General features: G+C 38.0%; 1 protein-coding gene across 6 annotated transcripts in view; it reads right to left on the bottom strand.

Moving 5' to 3' along the window:
- LOC104588700 (GBF-interacting protein 1-like) overlaps positions 1-15,135 on the bottom strand; it is a 42,441-nt gene that overhangs the window by 10,596 nt on the left and 16,710 nt on the right. For 3 of the 6 annotated variants that reach the window (XM_010246739.3, XM_010246738.3, XM_010246741.3), the window contains 2 exons: positions 13,580-13,693; positions 111-492 (listed from right to left, as the gene is read on the bottom strand). In XM_010246739.3, coding sequence (XP_010245041.1) covers positions 111-492; positions 13,580-13,693 — 496 coding nt within the window. The remainder of the gene's footprint in view (positions 1-110; positions 493-13,579; positions 13,694-15,135) is intronic. The other 3 variants (XM_010246740.3, XM_088896930.1, XM_088896903.1) reach the window with 1 other exon arrangement.

Below are 15,135 nucleotides of genomic sequence, written 5' to 3'. Positions count from 1 at the left end.
ACAACCATGAAAAGTAGTAGTTTTTTACTACTAAGATATCAATTTCTTTTTTGTATACAAATCAACTTAATTCTTTCACCAATAATGAGTCTAATGTGTGGATTCATCACCTTGACGAAGGCTCCTCGGCTGTTTCTTCAATCCCTTGGGAAGATTCAGATGGAGGTATAGAGCTTTTGTCACTTTCAGGGCCATTGGGATAGCTTGTGGTCAGACTAAAACCAGCATCAAAGCTTCCAAAACTCAATCCACATCTTTCAGCTTCAGGGACTTGTAGATGTTGTGGAATGATAACATGCTGACCATCAGACAGATGCAACTCTCCTATTTTCTTCTCCAACTTTGAATTTTCAGCTTCTGAGGCAGAGGCACCCAATGCAGGTAATGGCTGAGAACTCGCTTCAACTGTGATAGATGGAACCTCACTTGTCCCAACAGCTCCAGAAGCTTGAGCAGGATTTATTGGCTTTGGTTTCCACTCTTTACTGGGGCCTAGTGTAAATAAGATTTAAAAACAAAAAAAGAAAAAGAAAATTCTGCAATTAGTTTCCATTGGTAATATTGACCATTTAACCAAAGCATTCAGAAAAGTACAAGAAACAAGAATCCAAACTAAAAGTCAATATCAATCAAATTATGTGCATAATCTATCAACAAAAAAAAAAAATCAAACTCTGTGCATATATACCATGCACAAAAACCAAAAAGATTTCCAAAAAAGAACTTCCAGAAAAAGTTGATGGTTTTGAAGGAAATAGAAGCTCAAAAAGACAATTTTCAGGATAATCAATTACTGACTACACACAAAAGTAATTACATATCCAAGTATAAAAATGTGCTAGCAAGGAATAAGAGATAACTCTTCATAATCAAGATTCCTATGCACTGATGCATTTAAACTAATTTCAGGTTATCCCCAAACTCAATATGGATACAAGTTAACAAGATGGGACCTATAATATGACAAGAAACTTTTTTTTTTTTGAGAAAGGTAAAGTATGGTATATTTTTTTGTAATCAAAAGTATGGTCCTCTGTACAATGAGAAGCTGTACATGGCATCCAATTAGGGAACCCAATAAAATCCACCCTCAAAAACGAAGAAAAAGTATCATTTCTAAATACATTGTGGACAGACAGCCAGCCCTTTAAGTAACGTACTGCTGCATTTATCACCCCTGATTCTGAAGCCGACTTCTGTACAAAAATTATGCAATTCCCTTCATGCCAAATAGCCCACAAGATCATAGATGGTATTGTGATCCAACAGGCCTTCCCTTTTCTTGTCATACCTGAGACTTGCTAACCTTCTAACAGATCTTTCACCGACCCAGGGGAATACAATTGCAAATTTATAACTCCAAGAAAGTGGGGTCAGACTGAAGCACTAAAACTGCAATGAAAAAACAAGTGACTAACTGTTTCCTCCTCTTGGTTGCAGAGCACACAAAGAGAGTTTGGGACAGTAAAGCCTTTCTTCAGCAACATATTCTTTGTCAAACATTTTCTCAAAACTTCCACCTTTAGGAAAAATTTTACTTTTGATTTGAAGGTGCCATACTCCCCCAAATGAGTTTACTTGGAGCTAAAAGTCACGTCACCAACTAGCCCATTATAGCAGGACTAAACAATAAACTCCCTAGATTTTGTCCACTTTTTTATCAGCAACGCAGGAAAATATTCATTCATTAAAAATTCAAAGAGAGGGATTAAAACAAGAAGTTGTGAGAAACTAGCCAACCCATTACATAAACAGCTAGCCACCCAATATTGTATTACAATTGTGCCCAGTACATATGTTGTCTTTGAACCCCTGCTTATCAGCCAAGCTGTTAGCAGATCTTCCAACCCATTTTATTTGAACATTGAAGTCTCAGTCTCTAGACAGCCATTTGAAGCGCCTGAATTCATTTCTGAGCTGCCAAACCACCCCCTTGCCTTTTTTTCAGTCATCTCACTACTATCTTCAAATCACCTTTAGACCTGTTCATGGGCCGGGCTTCGGACCCAACTTTACACTGTCTTGGGCTCGAGCTTCAGGCCGGGCCCATTAGAATTTTGACAAAAGCCAAGCCCGAGCCCAGCCCATGAACACGTCTAATCACCTTCAATGATCAAACTACCTATTCCCAACTCTTCAGCTTTCTCAACCCTGAAACCTACTGCTAAAAATTCTGCTCTTACCGAATCACCTAGCTTAGTTGGGCCTAAGAACAAGGCACAAATAAAACCACCCTCATCTCTAATCACCCCTCCAATTCCTAAGGGGACTAGATTGCCCACACTACTGCCATCGAAATTCAGCTTCATCCACCCACCCACTGGGGGTGACAAGACCTCTAGGAGCTTTTGTTTCCTAGAGGAAGAGCCAGCTATTGCCCCCCAACTCCTGAATAAGTCCTCCACATTGAAGTCTGATAAGAATTTCAAGGTCTTTACCCAATGAGAAACTCTCAAAGTTACAAGTTCTAACATTGTCTCCTTACTCCTTTCCTTCTCCCCAAACACTGTTGAGTTTCTTTCTTCCCACAGTGTGCAAATCACTGCTGTCCTTATACATCTCCACAGGATCCTGCCTCTCCTTTTCGTGCTTCTCAAAACGTAAGGGCTAAATAACCTTGACAAGCTAGCAGGATGGTTCTACAACCAAAAAGAGAGGAAAAAAAAACATTTTCAAATAGACCTGTTCATGGGACAGGCTTCAGGCTTGATTTTACACTGTCAGTCTCAGGCTTTGGATCAGGCCCATTAGAGTTTTCGCAAAACCCAAGCCCAATCCCGACCCATGAACAGGTCTATTCTCAAATGCAGCAAATAAAGGAACAGGAGGTTAAGGATTAAGAGTTTGTCCACTTCCAGCATCTTGTATCCTGGACTTGCACCTGTTGATCGTGAAGGACTTCAAAAAGTTGAGCCACCAAATCCAGTTCCTGATCAGTGAAGTTTCTCCTTGAGAAAGATGACTAAATAATCCTATTATTCTCCACCACAAAAAAAAAAATCTGACTGTAGCTATTCTGTTTTCAAACACATTAAAAAGAAACAGAAACACTTCCTTTAAAGCTCTGTCCCCACACCAGGTCCAGCCAAATACAAATCCTCCTCCCATCCCCTACTTTGAGCTTTAAGCTATCAAGAAACTTATGAAAGTTTTAGAGATGTCCTTCCAAACCGTGCACCCATAAGACATATTGGAATCCATCACATCCCACCCATTGCTTCTCAAGCCATACATCTCTTCTATGAGCTTTCTCCACAGGCATTTTGGTTCATTAGAAAACCTCCAAAACCACCTTCCCAGCATAGCAACATTGAACTGCTTAACCTTCCTGATTCCAAGCCCTCCTTGAGACAAGGGTTTACACACCTGTTCCCAATTAACCAGGTGATATTTGCCTATTTGGCTGAATCCTTCCAACTAGCCCAGAGGAAGTTCCTCATCTTCTGCTCTATTTTATCAGCCACACCAGGAGGAATTGAGAAGATGGAAATGAAATAGGCCGGTAGGAGTGCAAAGACGCTTTTTATTAGCATCACCTTGCCTCCTTCGGATAAATAATGAGCCTTCCAGGAGGTCAGCATTGAGTCTATCCTTTAAAGGACAGGACAAGTAACATACCAAACAAAAATATTCATTTTACAAATTTACAGGTTTTTTGAAAAATGCTGTATGATATTGTATTGCTGTAAACAGCATGAGATAACCTCAGAAAAGGATTGCAGAGTATCTGTGTATAACTTTAGACCATGTATAATGTGTACAAAAAGAAACTTAGAAACATCAAAGATGATATTGACCCCTTTTTTTTGATAAGTTGGTGATATTGGCCCATTGATTCCAATTCATATCAACTGTGTGACACCAGAAAACTGCTTTAAAGCTCCCAGCCCACCACATGAAGGTCCATTCAGCCTTGCTGAGTAGTTGAAGTTCCTTCAAGGACAAGGGCTTCAAAAATCCAACTGTTCCTTTTTTTATCAGCAGAAATAATTCATCATCATCATCAACATCACCCATGCCTTATCCCAACTATATGGGGCTGGCTACATGAATCCTGTTTCGCCAATCCGTTCTATTTAAAGCCATATCCATTGTTAAATTATCCCAACTGTTCCTTTTTTATTTCATCATCATCATCAACATCATCCATGCCTTATCCCAACTATATGGGGCCGGTTACATGAATCCTGTTTCGCCAATCTGTTCTATTTAAAGCCATATCCGTTGTTAAATTATTAGTGGTTAAATCATTTCTTAGTTCTTACTACTTCTACCCATGTCCTTTTTGGTCTACCACGATCTGCTTTTCTAGCCCCTTCAATGTGTAACAAATCACTTCTTCTAACTGGCACAATAGGTGTGCCCAGCCCATCTTAGTCTACTCTCTCTCATTCTATCACCTATTGGAGCTACTTAGGTTCCTACAGATAACTTCATTCCTAATCCTATCCTTTCTAGTATTTCTACTCATCCATCTTCGCAGATGCATTTCTACCACATTCATTTTCTGGACATATAGCTTCTTGACTACCCAACACTCTGCTCCATACAACATAGCTGGTCTCACAACTGTTTTATAGAATTTTCCTTTTAATCTAAGTGGTATTCGCCCATCACATAAAAGTCTAGATGCACCCCTCCACTTTGCCCATCCTGCTCTAATTCTTTCTGTGACATCCTCTTCAATCTCTCCCTTGTTATGAATTATTTAACCAAGATACCAGAAATGGTCACATTGAGTTACCTCTTGGTCTCCAATCCTAAGTGTATCTTGATCTACACCTATTATTACTAAATTTATATGTCATATATTTTGTTTCAATCCTACTTATTTTAAAACCTCTTGTTTCTAAGGCATTTGTCCATAAACTTAACTTTGCATTTAATCATTCATTAGTTTCATTAATTAAAACAATGTCATCCGCAAACAACATGAACCATGGAACTTCCTCAATTCCTCCTAAATATGTTTAGTCAATTCACCTATGATCAATGCAAATAGATAAGGGATAAGTGTTGAACCTTGGGGAAGACCCATAGTAACTATAAAATTTTAAGTCTCTTCCATTGGTGTTCTAACATTGGTTGTTGCCCCCCCCCCCCATACATATCCTTAACTAGGTCTATATACCTATTTTGAACCCCTTTCTTTTCTAAGACACACCACATCATCTCTCTAGGAACTCTATCATATTGCCTTTTTCTAGATTAATGAACACCATATGAAAATCTTTCTTCTTCTCCCTGAACTTTTCTATCAATCGTTTCAAAAGAAATATAGTTTCCATGGTTGATCTCCTTGGCATAAAGCCAAGTTAGTTCTCAGATACACTTGTTTCAAGTCATAATCTTTGTTAAGTTATTCTCTCCTCAAGTTTCATAGTGTGATTCATAAGTTTAAGAGCCTAATAGTTATTACAACTTTGTATATTACCTTTGTTCTTAAACATAGGCACCATACTATTGTTTCTCCAATCACCAAGCATCCTCTTTTGTTTCACTATCTTATTAAATAGCTTGGTTAGAGCCATAACAAGCCTACCTCTCCCATACCTTTTCATACTTTTATTGAAATCCCATCAAGACCTAACGCCTTTCCCTTCTTCATTTTATTTAGTACCTTTTTTTACTTCAGTAGGTCTAACTCTATTAAGATACATATTATTTTTAATACTACTACTATTGTTAGATTCTCCTCCATTAGTATCCTCTCCCTCCTTTTTTTGATTAATGTGCAATTTTATTAATCATAGAAAAAGTGTACAATCAGCCTAAGAGGAGGCACGAGATGTTACTGTTAGTGTCGACTGTATAGGGGTGGTTTTGTCAATTTGTTTATGTTTGGTGTGAGGTGTCATGTTTTAAGTTAAGTGGTGTGTCCTATACTTACGTAGGGGCACAACAGACCTTTTGTTTTTCATTAGAAAAGTATAAATGCAATCTGGCCGACTAGGGAGAATTGAACTCTCTCTCTAGTTTGAACCAGTTTTTCCTTCTCTCCTCTCTTCTCTTCTCTTCTCTTCTTCTCTCTCTATCCTTTTTTAGTTTTCTGCTACTGTTATTTCTTACTGAATTCTAGTGCAGGTCTAAACTTTATCATGGTATCAGAGCAACTGTGACAAATTCAGATCTGCCCAGAATTCTCTTTACCGCCATTCAGCCTAGGGTTTTCCAAATTTTTGCATCATCAGTTGGAGACATGGAAAAGGGCTGAAAAGGAGTGATCGCCCTTTCCCTTTGGAGGTTTTCACGCCTTCAGTCGGTGGTTTAGTGGGTGTTTGTGGTGGTTTGTAGGGAACCCTCTAATACAGCTACCCTCGCACACTCAAGTATGGTGTGTCTAGCATCCAAACCCAACCCTTGCTAATAGTTCCACAACTTCCATTTGTGATGTTGGTAATGTTCACATAGACTCTTTATCCCTGTCATCAGTTTTGTATGTTCCCAAATTCCCTTTTAACCTTATGTCCGTTAGTAAGCTTACCAAGTCTCTTAATTGCTCTATCACTTTTTACCCTTTTTGTGTTTTTCAGGATCTCAAGATGGGGATGAAGATTGGCGGAGAACATGAAGCTGGTAGACTATACTATCTTGACGGTGGTGGTGGTTCGTCAACAGCTCTTCAGACATCTCTTTCTCCTCTTCAGTGGCACTGTAGACTTGGTCATCCATCGCCTAAAGCACTAAAGTCAATTGTTCCGTCATTGAGTCATCTTTTTGTTTTGGATTGTGAGTCGTGTCAGTTAGGGAAACATCATCGTGTTCCCTTTAGTCCTAGGGTTGATAATCATATGTCGAGTCCTTTTTCTTTAGTTCATTCAAATATTTGGAGTCCTTATAAAATAGTGGCATACAATGGTTACAAATACTTTGTTATTTTTGTTGATGATTATTCAAGGATGACATGGTTTTACCTTATAAAAGAAAGAAGTGAATTGCTTTCCATTTTCCAAAAATTTTATAATGAAATTCAACCAATTTGGTGTACACATTAAGATTCTTCGTTCTGATAATGGCCGAGAATACTTTTATACACCATTTCAAGAGTATTTGGAACAACATGGCATTATCCATCAAACTTCATGTACCTACACCCCACAACAAAATGGGGTAGCTAAGAGAAATAACCATCATCTTTTGGAAACTGCATGGTCCCTTATGCACCATATGAATGTACCCAAACATATTTGGAGTGAAGTTGTGCTTACATCTTGCTTCCTAATTAACCAGATGCCCACGCCCATCCTTGAAGGTCATTCTCCTTTCACCACTTTGTTTCCTACCTTGTTTCCATTTCCTCTTACTCACAAGGTTTTCGGGTGTGTATGTTTTGTTCATAACCTTGGACCTGGAATGGACAAATTAGATGCACGATCCACTAAGTGTGTCTTCCTTGGCTATTTCCGAACCCAGAAAGGATACAAGTGTTATAACCCTAGTTATCGGCATTCCTTTGTGTGTCCTGATGTTACTTTCTTTGAGTCTACTCCATTTTTCTCTAGGTCAAGTGATGTCCCTTCTTCTTCTTCACCTCCTCCTCTTCTTCCAGTTCTTGTTGAGGACCCCATTCCATTTGTTCCAGTCGTGACTAAGTTTTTGCCTCCTTCCTGTTGAACGGCCACCAATCCATTGTGTATATGCATCAACAACATGTACCAACTTTGTCACCGTCAACAGATCTGGCAGTTGTTCCCACACCAGCCACACCCCCTGTTTCTGACCTTGATCTTCCTATCGCCTTACGGAAAGGTAAACGCATTTGCACACTTCATCCCATTTCTAATTATGTTTGTCTCTCACCTTTCTGCTTCCCGTCACCAGTTTGTTTCTTTGTTGCCTTCTATTTTTGTTCCTACGGATGTCCAGGAAGCCCTTGCCTCTCCAAGGTGGTGCCATGCAATGAAAGAAGAAGTCTCTACTTTAGCTCATAATCATACGTGGGATCTCACCACGCTCCCTCCTGATAAGCATGTTGTAGGTTGTAAGTGGGCATACACTGTTAAGTATTTACCTGATGGTAGTGTAGAGCGGTTGAAAGCTAGACTGGTTGCCAAAGGATATTCCCAAATATATGGTATTGACTACACAGAGACCTTCTCTCCTATTGCTAAAATTGGTTCAGTTCGTGTTATGATATCTCTAGCTACTATGTATGATTGGCCTTTATTTCAGCTTGACATCAAGAATGCCTTTTTACATAGTGATCTCCTTAAGGGGGTCTATATGGAGCAACCACCGGGGTTTGTTGCTCAGGGAGAGGATGGTAAGGTGTGAAGACTAAAGAAGGCCATTCATGGACTTAAACAATCCCCCCGTGCGTGGTTTGGTAGATTCAGTGAAGTGATAAAGAAGTTTGGAATGAAACAATGTCAGGTTTATCACTTAATATTCAACTATGATTCACATGCTGGGAAGATTTTATGGTGGTATATGTAGATGATATTGTCTTTACCGGCAGTGACATTGGGGATTGATGGGTTGAAGAACTTTCTGCAGGAGCACTTCCAAACAAAGGACCTTGGTAAATTAAAATATTTCTTGGGGATATAAGTAGCAAGGTCTAAGCACAGTATTAATTTGTGTCAGAGGAAGTATGTTCTTGATTTGTTGGAGGAAATAGGATTGCTAGGTGCTAAACCAACTAAAACACCTATGGAACCAAATGTCAAGTTGAATAGTGATGTGGGTGAGTAGTGGTGGGTAAACTAAACTACCTAACCATTACTCGGCCAAATATTTCATTTACAGTTAGTGTGGTGAGTCAGTTTATGCAAAATCCTCGGGTTCTACATTGGGATGTAGTTCTAAGGATTGTAAGGTATTTGAAGGGAGCTCCTGGTCGTGGCTTGTTACACAAAAGTTGACGAAATCTTGAAATAGAAGGATACACCAATGCTGATTGGTCTGGTTCTGTATCTGACAGAAGGTCCACTACAGGTTATTGTACCTTTCTTGGGGGTAATTTGGTAACATGGAAAAGTAAGAAACAGGTAATGGTGGCAAGAAGCAGCGTTAAAGCTGAATACAGAGCCATGGCACACACAACTTGTGAGCTAGTGTGGTTGAGAAATCTTCTACAAGAGATGGAGAATTCAATTGACACTCCAATGAAGCTTTATTGTGACAACCAAGCTACAGTCCACATCTCTTTTAATCCAGTTTTTCATGAGAGAACAAAACATATAGAAGTTGATTGTTACTTTGTGAGGGAGAAGGTGCTAAGTGGAGTGATAGCCACTACATATGTTAATACACGAAATCAATAGGCAAACTTATTCAATAAAGGGTTGAGTCGAAGAAGAGTGGACTACATATGTAACAAGCTAGAACTATATGATATATACTCACCAGCTCGAGGGGGAGTGTTAGTCCAAATGTATAGGGGTAGTTTTGTCAATTTGTTTATGTTTGATGTGAGGTGTCATGTTTAAGTTAAGTGATGTGTCCCATACTTAAGTAGGGGCACAACAAACCTTTTGTTTTTCATTAGAAAAGTATAAATACAATCTGGTCGACTAGGGAGAACTGAACTCTCTCTCTAGTTCAAACCAGTTTTTCCTTCTCTCTTCTCTTCTCTTCTCTTCTTCTTCTCTCTCTATCCTTTTTTAGTTTTCTGCTACTGTTATTTCTTACTGAATTCTAGTGCAGGTCTAAACTTTATCAATTACCTTCCCTTGGAGCTTAGCATTAAGCAAATAAACAGACACTAACCTGAATTACAATTATAAGATAGCCCAAAACAGGTCACCCCTTGTTTAGCCAAAGAATCAGCCATTGCATTAGCTGATCTGCTAACCAACTGAAACCTAACTGCCATATTTCTTGCCAGCCAACTTACCCTCTCCCTACTGTTCATTTAACAATTTTTCAAAATAGGTTTTCCATCTTTGTTTGATTCCTTCATCTTTTACCAAGACTCTTCCACCCTCATCTTTAATGCACCTAATATGGTTTAAATCTTTGTGTTTCCTTTCTCTCAACTTTGCTTTTATACAATCCTTTTTCTCCCTCTTTAGTGACTAATTTATGGTAAACCTCATCATAAGCCTCACGTTTAACTTCATTCACTTTCTTTTTAACTTCCTTTCCTTTCTTATAATTTTATATTTTTCCCAGCTTTCGACGTTTCTAGCTTTTTGCCATTTTTGTGTGGTAGGCTTGTTTTAATCTAATTATATTTTGAACCTCTTCATTCCACCATCAAGTTTCTTTAGTACTTTGCCACTTCCCTTTGTATTCTCTTAAGACATCCTTTGTTACTTTCTTTATATTGTTTGCCATTTCAAGCCAAATATCATTAATCTTCCATGTAACTTCCAATTCCCTTCTATTATCAATTTGTTTCTAAAATGAGTTAGATTTTCTCCTTTTAGGTTTCTCCACCTAATTCTTGGACACCTATTTTCTTCCCTATTTCTCTTTCATTTCCTAATGCACACATCTACCACCATTAGTCTATGTTGTGTTGTTAAGCTTTCTCACAGAATAACTTTGCAATTTTTACACATCATTCATTCTATTCAAGGTTCAAAAAACCGGCATATCGGGCGAATCGATACAGTTTTTCAGGCCTTTTTTTTTTCCGCAACCGGTTCAAGGGGGCCGGTTTAGGTCTCCTCTACCCCCTGAACCGATGAGACCTCCGATACACTCACTATAGGGGCGTATCGGAGGGGTCCCGGAACAGTACATATCGGCCGATATGTGTCGATACTTTGAACCTTGATTCTATTCTCCTTGTAAGGCAAAAATCTATTTGAGTTATGTTTGCCCCACTTTTAAATGTTATTAAGTGTTCATCATTCTTTTGGAAAAAAGGTGTTTCAAATTACCATATCATAAGCTACTACAAAATCTAATATTGTACCTCCTGATTCATTCCTCTCCCCAAACTCAAATCCTCCAAGCACCATATCATATCCTACACTTCTTTACCCTGCATGCCCATTTAAGTCTCCTCCTATAAAAATCTTCTCTTCATTTGGAATTTCTTGGTTTAATCCTTTAAGTTTTCCCAAAATTGTCTTTTAAAATTTTCTTCTAGACCCAATTGAGGCGCATAAACACTAATTATGTTAATGATTTCCTCACCTTAAACATGTGCCATCAATTTCCTTAGCTTTTTTACCCTTCCATTTAGTTTCTTATAGGCATGCAATGTTAACCCTTCTCTTCATAGTGTATATTAATTACATAGTTTTTTTCTAGTAATGTTCCTACATTCTAAGTGGCTAAGCAAAATCATGTTTCTTGGACTAGCTTCTTTACTCGCCTTCATCCAGAAAGATGTGGGAACCCTAGTGTATTCCGCACCACAACCGAGTGTTGCCATGGCAAGTCACTTACAAGGACCATCCAATGTGCCTAGGTGTACACCTGGTGCACCTTGCGCTTCACCCCCTATTTGTTAATATTGTTCATTCATTCATCCTAATAAAATATCTTCTTAAAAAGCAATTAAAATTATAAAATCGTTATTTTTTATATGAGAATTAAGAATTTTAAGACCCTAACATGGTCTTGTTTGGGCTTCCCTTGAGGGGTGTGGCACAAAGGCAGCTCGTAGAATTAGGAATGTAATATGCTTTACATCACATTAACTACTTGAAGTAATGCAATTGAGGAAAAAAAAAAGAGATTGTGGGTTTTACATACTTGAAAATGTTTTATATGTTTGATTTTATTTTTAAATTCTCATTTGAATATGCTTTACATGTTATGTTTATGTATTTTAATTTTAGATAATAGGTTTTTAAAACATTTATTTTAAAATTTAAGTTTATACTTTTTATTAATATTCTGCTTAATATTTTTATTTTTTGGCATTTTTTAATTTTTAGACTTTTTTTAATTTTTTAGCATGTTTTTGTATTTTTGCGCCTTGCTTCAAAAAAGGTGCGCACCTCGCCTTACGCCTTGCACCTCAGATGCAAATAGGCCCCTGCGCCTTTTTTGCACCTTGCACTTTTAAAACACTGGGACCATCCTAGCAAACCCTTGCCCACTTAACACTACATTCGAGTTAGGGTGCAACATGTCATTTTCTGAGAATGCCTAGTATGAGCACGGAAAGACAAATGAGGATCCATATCATGAGAATTTGGCAAAAGTTTTAGTGTTGGCTGCCAACCAGATGTACCTTCCTTTATCAATAGAGGGAGTTATTTTATTAACTCCTATCACATGCTTTTAAGGAAGTTGAAAGTTATTAAATCAATAGAGGGAGTTATTTTATCAATCTCTTTTCTACTTGAATTTAGCATTTATGTCCTTTGCAAAACTTTCAACTTCCTTAAAAGCATGTCTATGGGTGCACGGGATATGTCTATTACAACTTGCCCATGAGATAATTAGCTTTGAGCCCCTTCCACCTTCACCTGTCTATAACCAAGAGTTTTTTGCTAATCGTAGACCTTGCAACAAAGCCATCAGTTCAGCTTTCAAAGAGTTTCCCATTCCAATAGGCCCTGAATATAAAACCACTATTCTGCTTTCATAATTCCTAAATACACCTCCTATTACTGTCATACTCGGATTTCCAAATGAGCTTCCATTTAAAGTTCAGTTTTACTCTGTTGCCTTCTAGAGGTTTCCGATCCATCCTTATCTTGTCTTTTTCTATAGACGATTGTGCCACCTCAGTCCAAGCTCTTATTATACCATTGACAGAGAAGATTTTAAAACTTTCCAAGGTTTTTATCCAATGTGCAACCTTTATCTTTATGTTGTCTAATGTCTATTACCTCCCCCAATGATCTACCTTTTCCACTAAAAATTCTTTCATCTATCTTTCCAAATAACCCAAACTACTGCTGCCTTGCAGCTCCTCCACAATATCCTCCCTCTTTTTATTTGGTTGCCTCAAGAAATTAGGATTGAAGATGCCAACCACCATCTTGAGTGGGATCCTACCTGCAACCAAAAAGAGAACAAAAATACTCCTAAATGCAATGCACAAAAGAACAGGAGATTAATAAATGGGAAAGAGTTTCACCACTAGCCCTACATAAGAAGCAGATGTGAGGAAGGAAAGAATTAGGCCTTCTTCTCTGCAGCATATCACGAGTATTAATCTTTCCAAGGAAATTTTCCCAACAAAAAGCTTGAACCTTAGGTGGGACAGGCTTCCCCCAAATCCCTTTCATCAAGAAATATACCCCTGAAAATTAGGCAGAGTGAGGTTTCTGAAGAAAGAGAACCAAGTGAATAGACCATCAGGAGAGGCTGACCAAATCCTACTGTCCTCAATATTTTAGTCCAAGAACACTACACCAAAAGTAAGTGAATAAGAGAATTGCATACATTTTCCCTTAGGCCACTTCTGAAGCCTAGATCCCAATTTATCCCTTGGGGAGAAGTTGTTCCCATTCTAATTGTTTCTTTCCTTCTAGACAATTCAACATGATAGGAGGCAGTGAATTCCAGAGAATTTTCCCCTTAACAGAAAAGCCTTGAACTCTCCATTTGGAAAGGAGCTCTTCCAAACTAGAGGGAATGACCCACTGTCTTTACAGGTTACTTGTGAAGAAAAAGAGGAATGCTAATAAGCAACAAGTTATTGAACTCATGAATACCTCACCCATTAGATAAGGAGAGAACCCATGCCTAATTTTGTCTTGTAGTATTTCTATAATGTATCCTCTGCAAGGTGGTGAATCCAAGAATTGCATGATCTCATTGTTTAATAGCATGCCTCAAAAGAACAAAAGAAACACAATTAATGAGTTGAATGCAGGGAAAAGTCAATAGGAAAATGACAATGAAAATGCATGATATACAAAGAGTCAAAGACAACATGGAGTTGTTAACTCTGCACATCAACCATGAAATACATGCATATTATGCCCTCCAATAAACAAAACGCTACAGTAAATAAATGCCAAATACGACATAATTCTAGGTAGATACTTGGTATAGTTCTGAGTACACAATGATTTCACATCACTAGTAATTGCAAGTTTGCAACAGCTTGTGAAAAAATTGTTTAGCTGACGAGCAATCAGCATGGTTTGGCCATTCACCAACTTCTCACAACTCAAGACACCTCTAAACATCAAACATCACCAAGAGGTTGAATATAGGCACAAGTATTCGTGCAAAATAATTAATTGGTTCCCTCAATCAGACGGCAATTACATTTTAATCAAATTGCATTAGTTCGGATGTGGAAATTGAATGGAACATCACATATGTAAGGAGGTTCATCTCTGGACCAAAAATATAAAATTAAAGTAAAACAAATGCAAATGTTTCTATACAGAGTTAAAGACGGGTAATATAAGCTTAGGTTTTTTGGGGTACATAGAGCTACACAACAGGGGTAGCCCATACCCATACCAATGGTCCCCCCCCCCCCAACTCTGATGGCAGTGGAATTTGGCCCAAGTCTGCACTACAACAAGCCAGAGATCCTACCAACTGAGCCACCATCAGTTGGTTAATATGATTAGGTTGCAATGTACATTAATTGGGAAAAGGCATTTACTTTATAGCTTTTAAGAACAGAAAAGGCTAGAACACCATTAGAAAAAGATAATTAACAGCAATGGGACCTGCACACACCTTAGGGCTGGCATCAATTGAGGCAAGGCTTATTTGGCATACAGATATAGATTAAATTTCAGACAAGCACACAAAAAAAGGAAGCCAACTTCAACATTTTAAAAGAAAGAGAAGAAATGCACATTCTGCCATCCTCCCTGTCTATAATGGAATTGTTATCAAATAATTTATCTATCATTCAGAAGTTTCTTATACACAAGTAAAAAATAATAAATGGTTAGATTAATGACAAATAATGTGCTTCTCCTCATCCCTTTTCTTTTTGATCAATAACAAGTAACAACAGAATTTTATTGCCTTTTTTCTTAAATGAAACTTCAATTACATTGTTTAAGTGCCCTGCAACCCTTTTACGAAGTTAACATCAGTTAACAACCCTGCCATTACACATTTCCTTCATTTGGTATGATAACCTACTATATAACTATATTTGCTTTCTGTATACCCCCAGACTTGCAAACTCACCAGCTAGGTGTTTAGCTGACCTTGAAGTCCACTTGTAGATCACTCCTATTTTCTTCCTCCTATATTATGAAAAACATAAAAAAACTTGGGGGAGAAAGAAAACAAAAT

This window comes from Nelumbo nucifera, chromosome 1, assembly GCF_055504915.1.
Source record: "Nelumbo nucifera cultivar China Antique chromosome 1, China Antique-T2T, whole genome shotgun sequence".
Taxonomy (NCBI): Eukaryota; Viridiplantae; Streptophyta; class Magnoliopsida; order Proteales; family Nelumbonaceae; genus Nelumbo; species Nelumbo nucifera.
The sequence above is the reverse complement of the archived record's forward strand: the minus strand, read 5'-3'. Positions and strand labels throughout refer to the sequence as shown.